Below are 12,966 nucleotides of genomic sequence, written 5' to 3'. Positions count from 1 at the left end.
TATGGCTGGAACAAAGTCGTCGCTCATCCCCCTGAAGCCTGAAACCATGGTTACTTCTACAACCAAATAATGAATAATTAAAACATGCAAACTGCAGATGTTACACATACTGTGTTAGTTTCTTTACATAGGAGTTTATAGGATCTTTTTCTTCATCAATGTTGTCAAAAAGTGCTTAAATGCATTTCCACATTCCAGTACATTTCATGGACCTATAGCACATATGTGCCAATGATCAAACTCTGAAGAAGAAATAATGACTCACACACCACAAAGTTTGTGGGGAACTATTTTTTTTTTTAGCTTAATTTACCTTAACCGAACAGCTTCGGAGTCATTGGAATGGTTATATAACTTTTTCGGGTTGAATGGTGGTTGTCTCGTTTCCCCCTAGCGCCTGTGAGCGGAAAACCCACCCTTGCAACTTCAGCAGCAGGAAGTATCGTCTGATACCAGGTCTTGCGATGTAACAAATTGCTTCACGGCGCTTCAGACATACACGCCCATCCAGGAACCGGCTAACAAGGTAGCGATGGAGTTTTTCACACTAAGAACTCACCTGAACCCTCTAAATTCCCCCTGAGTTGGCGTAACAGAAAGACAAAGACAAAAAGACAAACTTTACACCCGTTTTGATTTGTACTGCTTTTTTAATGTGTATTCTTTTTCATCAGAAATAGTAAAAGCCATACAATGTAGCAAACCGAAAATATGACAAACGCTCTGTACAGGCATAGTAGCTCATTCACACACATTCTACAGTCCAGACTGATCTGTCAAAGTGGGCACATGCCACTGAAGTTTCCATCTTGGCAAACAAATGGCAAACATTCAGTTTGAAGAAGAGGACCTTCCTCTTTTCTCAACGAGCATTTTGTAGGCAAAAAATACAGATTCTTCTGTCTCGTAAGCCGAGTCAAGACACGGTCGCCACGTGGAAATGAAAACCTGATGATAACTATCTATGGGCATCTCTGGCTGGCTTGAGTAAGACTCGAGGCTACGGTGTACAGATTACAGTCAGCAGTGGAAAGGTAACAACTCGACTCGAGCATGCAGGCTCTTGCTAATAAATAATGGAACATTCTAGTCAGATATAAACTTTTCTTTTCTTTCTTTTTTTAACTTTGAGTCAGAGTGTAGGCTCCCAAACTAACCCTTATTTGATTAGCTACATGCTGCCGACTAATCCTAGAGCATCAGGCATAAAGGAGGGAGTCGTAATCTCGACTGCTGTACTCAATCCTTTCATTTAACCTTTGTGTTGTCCTCGGGTGAGAAATATGGGTTTCTTTCAACCAAATTGCCCCGAAAAATAACATGGCTGCACGTTGTATGGATATACAACATTCTTTTCAGTTAAAATGGATGATTACCGGGCGCCCGGTTAGCTCAGTTGGTAGAGCAGGCGCCCATATATGGAGGTTTACTCCTTGAAGCAGCGGGCCGGGGGTCGACTCTGACCTGCGGCCCTTTGCTGCATGTCATCCCCCCTCTCATGTCTTCTGCTGTCCTGTCGAAATAAAGGCCGAAAATGCCCAACAAAATAAAAAATAAATGAATGATTACTTCAATTGAACTTTGGGTGTTGTAAAAAAAATATTTAAATGGTTTCAAAACAGTATTGTGACTAAACTTTAACATTTACCAGTTCGTGATTCACACAGCATCCTCTGATCTGAACTATTCGTCAATAATTAATGAACTTGCTTTTTTTTAAACTAAAAAATTAGGTTTAATTTCATATAAATTAGGTTTATTGACCATGAATTTAAAAAAAAAAGCATAACAAAGGAAGGACAACAAGATCATGGTCAACGGGAAGACAACACAAGGGTTAAAATGCCAAAAGAAAAACTAATTTGCTAAGAAAGATTAGCACATGAATCAACATCAAAATTAAATTATTTTTTTTCAGCGACCAGGATACTTTACTCCAACAAATACCCTTTTGACGGGCCACAATCACAGCTAAAACACTGTTAGAATAAAAGTGGTTCCTTTTGTAATGCTCGGTCCACACCACATGAGGGCAGCAGCAGCTGACTGAGCTGACTGGTTTTCCATGAACAAGCTGTGGCGCTGTGGGATGACAGGAAGTAGCAAGTCTGCCTCCACACATGCAACGATGATGACGTCACCGTCCATACCTCCTCTGTTTTTTTGACAAGTAGAAACACACCGATAATACTTCAACATTTTAAGTGCTAAACTTGGACAACATGTGTTTTCTAGGCAGGTTTAAGTTAATGCAACAATTGCGTTGGCATCACTTTAGGATAACTCCAATTTGGACACCCATCTTTCATACACAATATGCCCCCCCCCCCCCATCTTTAAAAACAAACAAACAAACAAAGCCTCCCCAAGAAAACAAGAATGTTAACAAAAAGGCAGTAATGCTGTGAAAAATAAACATTCAAAAAAACAGTTTAAAATGCACACACTTTACATCTTATATATGTCAATGCACTTTAGCCAAAATAAAAAGCTATCTTTTCTTCTCACTTTTAGTAAATCTTGATGTATACTTTATAATACACAGATAACAGAGCAACAAAGCAAAAAAAAATAAATATCTTAAGTCACGGTTTGGAATTTTTTTTTTTTTTAATATATATCTTTATATGTATATTTATATGTATATAGCTTACTTTTGGGTAGGGCGTGAGTGTTAACAGTTTTGGCCGGCTGACGCGAAGAGCTTATTTTTATTTTTTTCTATCGACGGAAACTTGAAGAGCAGTATAGCGGAACAAAACGTTTCTGTAACGGAGGTCCTCCCAAAACAAACGGATGTCCTTCAGTAATGAGTGAAATAGGGCAGCGTGGACTGAACAGAGGATGATGGCAGATAGGAAGCTAATCCTCTCCTTTTCCTGTCTGACCCAAAATATCTTTGTGTGGCTGCGATGATTCAGTGGGTTTCTCTCTGAAGCTTTTAAAAAAAAATTTTTTTTATGTTCACTCAGATATCGTAGACGCGCAAGAAAGTAGCTGATGCTGTCCGACTCTAGCTACGCCTCAGAGGAACAACATCTGTTGCGTCCTTAGCGACACCACTACATCGAACAGGAAGGACGTGCGGACATTTTGGAGAACAACCATATTTCCTACTTTGGCTATTTGTATATTTCAGACAGCCTGGAAGAGTTCTTATGCTCTTCTTTTTCTTACAAAGCTCTGCATTACAAAATAAGTCAGGCACCAAATGTCATCTAGAACAGTCCTACTCCTAAAGCAGTCTAGAATATTTACACAGACCTCACCAGCTGCGGAAAAATGTCCGAAAACATTGTTCGCAAGATGGCGACGGCGCAGAATTGACCTACAGTATCAGTACATACAGAAAGAAACAGTTCAGCATTGTTTTTGATCAAGCAGCCATATTTTTGTTTTACAAAAGAATACTTGCGACGCTCCGACAGTGGCACACTATACACACCCTGACTACTTTTCTTTTTGTTTTTTTTTTAATCTTTGGTTGACCTGTCAAAAAGCCTGATAGATTTACAATCCACCTTTACATCACACAACTTGACTTCTTCTCTTAAAAAAATAAAAAATGAAACAATTGCTAAAAATAAAATTAACATTTGCACACACAATGTCATTCCCTCCTCCCGTTCACGTGTTAGTTGTTACCCTGCCGGGGAGATCCCAATCGCCTCCCGTCCCACTGTCACACACAGCCACGCCCCATCCTGCACTTCCTCTGGTCCATTCTGGAGTCCGTCCGAGAAGAAAAGCACATGCATGAAAGCTACACATGCACGCACGCACACAGACACACACACACACACACACACACACACACACACACACACACACACACTCCGTTTTGTTCTCTTGCGTACACAAACACACAGTCATACATAAATGTAAAAGAGCGGGAAAAATAAGGTGACGCGTAAAACCAAATGCTTAATTGTCCAAAACAGAAAGTGAGTCTCCGTGGTTAAAAGGAAAGAAAATAACCAAAGGCATTTATAAAAAAAAAAAAAAAAGTGCCAGGGTTTTGCGGACAGCTCTCATCGTTTCTGCGAGGCGATCATCTTGGAGACGAAGTTGACGATGGCGTTGGCGGGCTGCTCAGGGTCGATCTCGGCGAAGAGGTGGCTGACGTTGTCCGTTGTGCTTCCCTGCTTACGCGCCACAAACCCAAACAGCCTGGAAAGACAACGTTGGAGAGGTATTCGTAAAGGCTGCCGTGCATAAGCACTGGGCTGGGTCTACAACGGAAGCCATATCGATAGACAACCGAATTTATATAGAAGAGAGTTCTAGACTCTACTTAGCTTGTTTCCCATTAGCTTTTTTTGCCATTAAAGGTCCCATATCATGCTCATTTTCAGGTTCATACTTGTATTTTAGGTTTCTACTAGAACATGTTTACATGCTTTAATGTTTAAAAAAAAAAAACATTCTTTTTCTCATACCATCCGTCCGCATAAACCTGTATTCACCCCCGGTCTGAAACGCTCTGTTTTAGCGTCTGTCTCTTTAAGCCCCCCCTCCCGATAAAGCCCAGTCTGCTCTGATTGGTCAGCGTTTCTGGGTCATCCACAGCTTTGCTCTCTAAGTCTCTGCATCGTCATTGCAGTCGGGGAAAGACTGTAACGGCACTGTAGCAGCACTTTCTACATATATATATATATATATATATATATATATATATATATATATATATATATATATATATAGTAGAGTTGTGACATCACAACCGTACAGAAGTCCTGACAGCTTGTTTAAAGGCACAGTTTCTGACTACAGGCTGTGTGCATTTCTCTGTGGATTGAGAGTTTTGATACTTTCACAGTATTTATAAAGCACCTCGACCTGCTTTATAATTAAAAATATGACGTGGAAATCTCACTTTTTACAATATGAGAACTTAACTAAAATTATTACTATGAAATATTTATTTAAACAGATACATTTTTCAGTTTTCAGTTTGAAAATAAGACACCTAGTCTGACCAGGTCATACTTTTTTTTTTTTTTAAGATACTGGGGGATATTTAAAAAGAATGTCACAAATTAACAGCTAACTATTAACTAAGACTCCAGATCAGCACAGTTGCAGAATATGTGATTTGCATTTGGAAAAAATCGAACGTGATTATATAAAACAGCCTATCTTGTCATTACTGGCTACTTAAATAATATTGTGTGTGTCAGATGAAGTAGTTCTCTTCCTCTGCTGCAGCGGTCAGTTTGTGGTGATAAATTGCCCAAAGAGGCAATTTCAATTTTAGCTGTAGAAAACCGTGGTACGGTCCTCTAGTTAGTTAAATATGATTCACTGATGAATGCCCCTTCCCCTTTGTTGTGTAGAAACATCAGATCAATAGCACTGTAACCCACAGACGTTAACTTACTTGGCTGTGCCTCCCTCAGGCTTGTTCCACCTGTAAAGATTTAAAGAAGTGTTAACATTTTAAGACAGCTGCATACTGATGAATGGTGGACTTGCCGGTAAGTTTTCTGAGAAGTTAACTGCATCAAATGAGTAAAAGGCAGGACTCACACAATCAATAATAGTGGAAATAATAATACAAACAGTGGACAAAGCTGTTAAGAATTTGGACCTTCTTCTGATTTTCTTTTTCATCTTGGAACTCAACAGTAATTTTGCATCTGAGCAGCCTAAGACAAACCACTATTGGAATTTTAAGAAATCATTTTCATGTCTCTGTACTCACTTTCTGTCCTGAGGATCAGTATCACAGAACGTGACAGTGTTGGTCGGATAGTGGCGTCGGAAGAAAAGCCTGTAAAAGCAGGAAACATTACAGAGGAGATTAGAGAAACGCCAAAATCCAATAAAAAGAAACACTTTGTGAAAATGTCGATGATGCAGTATGCAAACATTAGTTTAATCTGGAGGTAGCGTACATCATCGTGCTGATAAACAGAGCATGACCAGCGAAATCGGTTAGCTGGTCAAGACAAACTATAATCTAACCTCAACTCAATGCAGATACTGGGTAAAACAACTGGTGATTATCAAACTAACTTCAGCATTGACACCTTCTCCATGTTGTTGTCTCTGTTGTTCCTCGATCACAGTTTAAACACTCGCCTCACTCATTAAATATGTATGTTACTGTGTGGTGTAGCAGCGCCACTTTTTAACATTGTCTAACACAGTAAAAAATAAACATGGCTATCTGGTGGACATACTTTCTAATGGTGAATTGGTTTCAAAATTACCCAAAACATATCTTTGGCATTTAATGTACTACAGTTTTAAATGTAGGCGGATACCTGTAATATATCGAAGCCAAGCTTAAACTGGCCAATAACATTGGCCGTGCCGATGTGTCGGCTGGGGTTTTAATGGTACAGTATGGTTTGGTTAAAGGTTGTATTCATCCTGGCGCCCTACACAAAACTGAGTTCTTGATTGAAATGCTGTAGTAAATAAATATTAAGACCGTGATCCTTTAATCCTGTGTTTGCAGTACTGCCTCTGACTGTGTGCAGTGGCTCATGTCGACACCTGCCTTTCAAAAAACCATCTCATGTCTCTTACGTGTTCAGACATCAAACTCTGTCTGCAGCAAAGTCTCCTTATTAGAGCTGGGGTTAAAACAATGATGTTCCCATTTAAAACGATTTTCATTTTAATGATCCAACATCCATTCATAAAATCCAAGAATCGATCTGTCATCTGTATCGATCTGTATCCTATGAAACTAGAAGACCTAAGGAATCCATTGATACCAACTATTTTGTGCTGTGGGGAAGGGGGTTAAATAACCCTCCAAAGATAGGCTACATTTTGGTGAGGGAAAAACTGGCATGGCCTTTTTCAAATGGTTCCTCAAGAAACCATGTGTCACCTCAAGATATCTGAATGAAATGCCACTCAATACTCACTGACTGTAGAGTCTGTAGAGCTGCACTTTATTGTGTGTTCATGTTAAGTAAAAAGTACATTAAAGGTGCTGTAGGTAGTATTGGGAAGATCCAGGACTTAGCCAAAAAATGTGAACATCGACAACTTCTCAGTCCCTCCCCCCTTTCCGCTAAAGCCCAAAACAGTCTCCTAAGCCCCACCCCCCACAAGCATCTGAACAGGGAGCGGTGCATTTTTGGAAATCACACTACAGGCTGTAGGTGGTACAAGAGGGGCCAGCTTTTTTTTTTTAAATGGAACATAGTGTCAGTTTCAGCAAATATGACAGAAAGTTAGTTTTATAAGTCTTACCTACTGCACCTTTAATGTAGCTTTGGGCTCAGTTCTTAAATAGAATCAATTTGGGACCATGTGAATCTGAACAGAATACATTCGGAAAAGAATTGACGATGCCCAGCCCTCCTCCTTATGTGATGCAATGTCTATCTTTGGAGGCATCTTTCAAACGTTTCAGGCCGTGGTTAAACACGGGACAGGTGGGATCCAGACTTACTTCCTCTGGTTGTCGGTCAGCGTGATGCCTTGTGAAGACACTTTGAAGTGCACAATGGTGGCAGTAGCTGGAGAAGAGGCAGCCAGTGTCTCAGATATCGCCTTGGCAACAGCCTGAGGGCCTGTCAGGGACTCCATCTCTACTGAGTTGATGTAGAGCACGTTGCATGCTGGGAAGAGAGAGATGGCCCAGTCAGATAACAAAAAAAGAGATGTCAAGATTGCAACAGGTGGACAAAACCATCCAAATTGTATTTATTCCAAAATGAATCCTGTTAAAAATGTTATCAACGCCTGTTTTGACCGATTCATGCAAAAAAAAAAGAAAAAAATTGATTTCCTCTCATTCGAGAACATGCTGTCTGGAACAAAGCTGGGGTCAACAATTCCATCCAAATCATTCCACATAAAGACATTCTGCCTGTTACAGTATGGACAAGAAGCTGGACGCTAATGTTAACAGACAAAATGTAAATACATGTCAAGGAGTTCTGTTAAACAGGGCCATACATCTTTTATCTTCATTTGTGCAGGTTAAACATACACGGACAAACACATAGGATGCACATTCCACATGTAGGTTTCCATATAAAAGTGCACAGGGTTTACCATGGGAATCAGCAGGGGCCCTCTGCACTGGGATAACAAGGATGTCATGTTGTCAGAACAAGTGAATAGGATGATTCAGGACACATTTATTAACGTGGCCGTTAATGTCCTAGAACTTCAAAGCTTTGACGGCTGTATTTCAGTCTTAAAAAACTGAGACCGTCCGGTTCTTACTCCCAACTTGTCAAAAAAGGCAGCTTGGTCAGTGGCCCTCTGCGTCTCATGCCAACGCACCTAGCTGTCCTATCAAATTAAAGGTGGAAAAGCCCTCCCAAAAAAAGAAGAAAATGAATGGATCCTTAATCTTAACTGTATGGCTACCATAGTGGCTACTTTACCTATTGTAAGCTTATCTTAAATTTTTTTTTATATTTGCTATAATTATAATTATATTATTGTATATTTTCAGACATTTTTACATCAAAAACAAATTTAAATTTTTCTTTTTTTAACATCCTTTGGCAGCCCCCCTGCACTAACTCTGAGGAGCCCCTAGGGGTCAGGGACCCCCTGTTGAATATCGGCATAGACTATAAGTGGAGCCAAAACATCTGGATGGCCCCTGGTGGCTGGCTGCAGTACAGGTCATAAATCCCACCCACTCCATGTACCAAAATAAAAAATCAAAGTACACGCAAATACATTTTTCCCAAAGATGGTTTCTGTCATTTTAGATCGTTCGTACCATGTTGATGTTTCTTCAAATGTTCATTTTTCTGATAAGTTTGTTTTTAGTTATTTAATAATATAAAAATGGGGTGAAACGTCACGTCCAAAATTACAAGATGGCAGCGCCCGTATTCGGGATATTTGGCTTCCCTTTTGTACAGTGGGAAGAGTGGAGACGCGGCGCTAGTCTTTATATACAGTCTGTGGTCGAAACAAACGTGTCCCGCGTGAAACCACAAGTCATTGTTGACTTATTTTACCTTCCGTACATAAGTTAACTAACTTATGTAACGCACTTAACTGTAGTCACGTACACAAGTTATGTAACAAACATGCTTACTTTAAAGTGGCTACGAGGAACTTTCAGTTTGTGTTGATTCTAGCGGCCCCTTTGGACAAAAGCGCTAGTGTTTTTACCACACCTGCTGTCATAAGGCTCTTTTCTAGCGTGTGCCGCGCGCGTTTTAGAAGCCATGGAAAGAGAGTGACGGCAGGATGGATCGCAATGAGGTAATGTATTTATATGTGACTATGTCAGATTAATAATTACACCAAAATCTGTGACTGTACCGCTGTCTGCCTGCCATAAATCATTTTTTGACTTTGCGGGAAAGATTGTAGCCTTGCAAAGGCATTACTAAAAACTATATAAAACTAGCGTTCTTTTCACTGTTAGTCTCGTTTCCTGTTACAGGTCACTTACGATCATCCGATGGAACATTACACTGTTTCAGAAACATTGAAAACTTCTTCATAGTTACTTTAACCCAAACCAGGTTTTACTAACATCTTTATAAATACTATTTAAGTAGTTATACATTTTTTTTATTCCCAAACGTTCGTGCATTCTTTCCTTTGTATTTTTTTTATCTTTATTTTTTGAAAATTTGTTCTTGTATTCCATCCTATTTATTATTCATTATTTCTTGTATATTCTGTATGTGTGCTGTGTCTCTTATATTTAGCTGCTGTAGCACTGAAATTTCCCAATTTGGGATCAATAAAACGGAGAATGTGAGCGTTAAAAAACGTGACGCCAAGGGATCCTGACTAAGCGTCCGTATGACGAGTTAGGAGTGAGAATGTGATGGACCCTCACAGCACTGCTTTTAACAAAAAGAATGAATGAAAGTCAGTTTATGTGTTACCTGCTCCTTGTTTCAGCCTTTCAGCCAGTGGATTTGGTGCGGCCACTTCTGGCACTTCCTCGATGAGATCTACATTAAACACCAGAGAGGGGAAGTTACCAGTTGTGGCATACATTTTTTATTTAGTTGCATCAATGGCTCCATCATCATTTCCTGCACTAAACATTAGAATATGCCTATTACTTTGTTAATTATAGGTTCCAGTCTCACCACTACTACCACTATTATACTATTCACAGATGGAAATGCCTGGAACTAAACTCATTTAACAGGATATAATGTGTATTGTACATAATATATACTTCAAATAATTGTGTACGTAGTAAAACAATACAAACGCAAATGCATTTTAAGTTCAGAAACATTTTGAGTCCCCCCCCCCTCCCTTGCCTCACAGTGGTTTGGTCCACTGCTTGGTTTTCTCCCTGTACGGTAACGGCACGCAGAAGTCCGGTGGGACTGCGTCAGTAAGTAGGCTGTTTTATTCACTTTAAACATTGGATGAAGACTGGCTAATTAGTTAGCTTGCTTGCTAGGAGGCTCAGTTCTCAGTTCAGCATCATCTGTCTTGGAGAAAAGAATCATCCTATGTTTAAAGTGAATGAAATAGCCTTGCCAGCCTACTTACTGGAGTTCCACAACTACACATATCCTCTACAAGTACTTTTCTGGCTGTATTACATGGACCCCTTCAATAACTGGTCTTAAGAAAGTTACAGTACAGTTCAAAGAGATTAGAGCTCTTAGAGCTTTTAACTGTAGAAAGCCTGTGAACATAATGTGATCAAAACTGTACTCAGAAACAACAAACAATCGCTTAAAAATTCATGTACGTTGCTGAACACAAATTTGGATCCACAGACCTGTGGTAGGGATGAGTAGTTTGCAGGGTAGGGCCAGTGGTGTGATAGCATGTTGGTAGACCAGGGCAGACAGACAGCCTGTCAAACAGACACACCAAACAGTCAGAAGCGCTTACATATATACAACTTGTTTCCACATTACTCCCCGAGACTTGTAATCAGACTTTCATAGAACAATTGACGCATTCCCCTTTTAATAACTTCATCGTGACTAACAAAAACTGACACTTCTGGTTCCACTCCTGTCAGCAGGAACTTCACTTCCCATAATTCCTCTTTTTAGGTCGGATGGATTTGGTTAAATGTGGCTTGTTAGATTTGCAACACATTTGCATGGAAAAACAAACTACTGTAAATGTAGAAAAAAACATCTTGGATATGGCAGCCATCTCTCTCAGTACATGCGCACGCACGCATGCACGCACGCACGCACGCACACAAACACACACACACACACACACACACAAACACACACAGCCTTGCACAGTGTAATTAGTAAGGAGAACATGAGTTAGATCACTACCTTAACTACTATAATTAAACTAGGATTACATGTTTAAAAAACTTGGAAAGGGGTGCAGCTCTGTGACAGACACAGAAAGAAACACTAGTGTTTTGACTTTTCTTCCAAACACCTTTCACTAAGCTGCCAGTGCACATGTGAGTGTGTATTCCAGGGTGGAGAGGGGCCAGCAGAATGCTTCCACTAACCAAAGTAAGGCTCGTTGGGACAGCCCTTCAGTTTCACTCCTTTGGGGCTGCTCTCAATCAGGAAGTGCCTCACCAGCTCGTTGGTGATGTCTCCTGCAACAAAAGAGAGGGAGTCTAGGTAACACACAGCTGATGAACGTGGAGACATCACCTCATATCTCTGGTATTAAGATATTACTTCTGTCTCCACCCTGACCGAAGAACACTACAGGGAGGAAGAAGAGCTACACAAAGCACTGGAGTAAATACTTGGTGCATTAGTGACTTGTGTTGTTGATGTGAAGCAGCATCCTGCCCCCTACCTTTCTTGCTCTGATGCACTGAGGGTGGAGGAGAGGCCACCTTCATAGCCAGGCCGTAAGCCCCCTTGAACGAGTGACTGTCCCGGATAACAAAGGCTCCAGGCTCCCTCTCTCTCAGCAGGCCGATGGCTGTAACACAGTGGACATTCAGTTTTTTCAGACTGTCAGAACATTGGTTGTGAGGGTAGTGATACATTAGGCCTCATGGGGTATCGTAGACACAATCAACTCTCTGATTTTAAGCTATGCAAGTGGCGAGTTTCCAGTGGTGGAACGTAACTAATTTACTCATTTACTTACTTTAAGGACTGTATTTAAGAACAAATGTTGAGGTACTTGTACTTTACTTGAGTCTTTTCATGCCACTTTCTACTTCTACTCCGCTACATGTCAGAGAGAAATATTGTACTTTTTACTCCACTACATTCATCTGACAGCTTTAGTTACTAGTTACTTTACAAGTTCAGATTTTTGCACACAAAACACATGTAGTTTACAAAATACAATGTTTTATTATAAATGAAACTAGCCAACAATATAACGGCCTACAAGTCCAGCTGAAATGATTGGACCATTAAACACTTAGTTGATTGACAGAACTATTTTGATCGTTTCCAGTTTCTACAATGTGAGGATGTTTCTGCATTGGGTACTTTTACTTTTATACTTTAAGTACATTTTCCTGATGATACTTACATACTTTTACTAGTGCAAATGTCAAACGATTAAAATATTTAATCGCGATTAATGTCATAGTTAACTCGCAATTAATCGCAAACTTTTATCTATTCTAAATGCCCCTCGATTTCTTTTTGTCCCATTATTTTTTTTCTCATTTTAATGCTCTTATCAACATGGAAAAGTGGATCAGCTTGCTTTGTGCAAATGTTTTTTATTGAAAACAACATAGCATATACTGTAGTGTTCAATTTCACACTAACTTTCTCACTTGGACCCATTTAGCTATGGCTGCAGTAAGTTTGTTCTTAGTTGTGGTATCCATGTGCTTCTGTCTGAAGTCATCCATTGTCTCCTGGCTTTGACAAGGGGGGGGGAGGCAGAGAATTGGCATCAGCTGTGTGCTTGGCCATCAAGTGGTATTTCAGACTGGACGTGCAGCGATGATAGCTCCGTTCACAACGACAAAACACACACATCACTTTGGTCTTGTCAATAGAACCATTTGGCAACTTTTTAAAAGTGAACTTTCCATTCAGAATCTTATTGGCATCCATTTCGGCGTCTCGC

At 40.0% G+C, this 12,966-nt stretch overlaps 1 protein-coding gene across 11 annotated transcripts in view; it reads right to left on the bottom strand.

Annotated features, from left to right (window-relative positions):
• Positions 1-630: 630 nt before the first annotated feature.
• Positions 631-12,966, bottom strand: part of tns1b (tensin 1b) — a 247,597-nt gene continuing 235,261 nt past the window's right edge. For 8 of the 11 annotated variants that reach the window (XM_039817472.1, XM_039817471.1, XM_039817475.1 and 5 more), the window contains 9 exons: positions 11,719-11,847; positions 11,417-11,509; positions 10,706-10,783; positions 9,843-9,911; positions 8,026-8,052; positions 7,418-7,586; positions 5,705-5,773; positions 5,381-5,410; positions 631-4,170 (listed from right to left, as the gene is read on the bottom strand). In XM_039817472.1, the coding sequence (XP_039673406.1) occupies positions 4,032-4,170; positions 5,381-5,410; positions 5,705-5,773; positions 7,418-7,586; positions 8,026-8,052; positions 9,843-9,911; positions 10,706-10,783; positions 11,417-11,509; positions 11,719-11,847 (803 nt within the window). In that variant the 3' untranslated portion in view covers positions 631-4,031. Of the gene's footprint in view, positions 4,171-5,380; positions 5,411-5,704; positions 5,774-7,417; positions 7,587-8,025; positions 8,053-9,842; positions 9,912-10,705; positions 10,784-11,416; positions 11,510-11,718; positions 11,848-12,966 lie in introns of those variants that run through there. The other 3 variants (XM_039817474.1, XM_039817481.1, XM_039817480.1) reach the window with 2 other exon arrangements.

This window comes from Perca fluviatilis, chromosome 12 (genome assembly GCF_010015445.1).
Source record: "Perca fluviatilis chromosome 12, GENO_Pfluv_1.0, whole genome shotgun sequence".
In the NCBI taxonomy this organism is placed as follows: domain Eukaryota; kingdom Metazoa; phylum Chordata; class Actinopteri; order Perciformes; family Percidae; genus Perca; species Perca fluviatilis.
The sequence above is the reverse complement of the archived record's forward strand: the minus strand, read 5'-3'. Positions and strand labels throughout refer to the sequence as shown.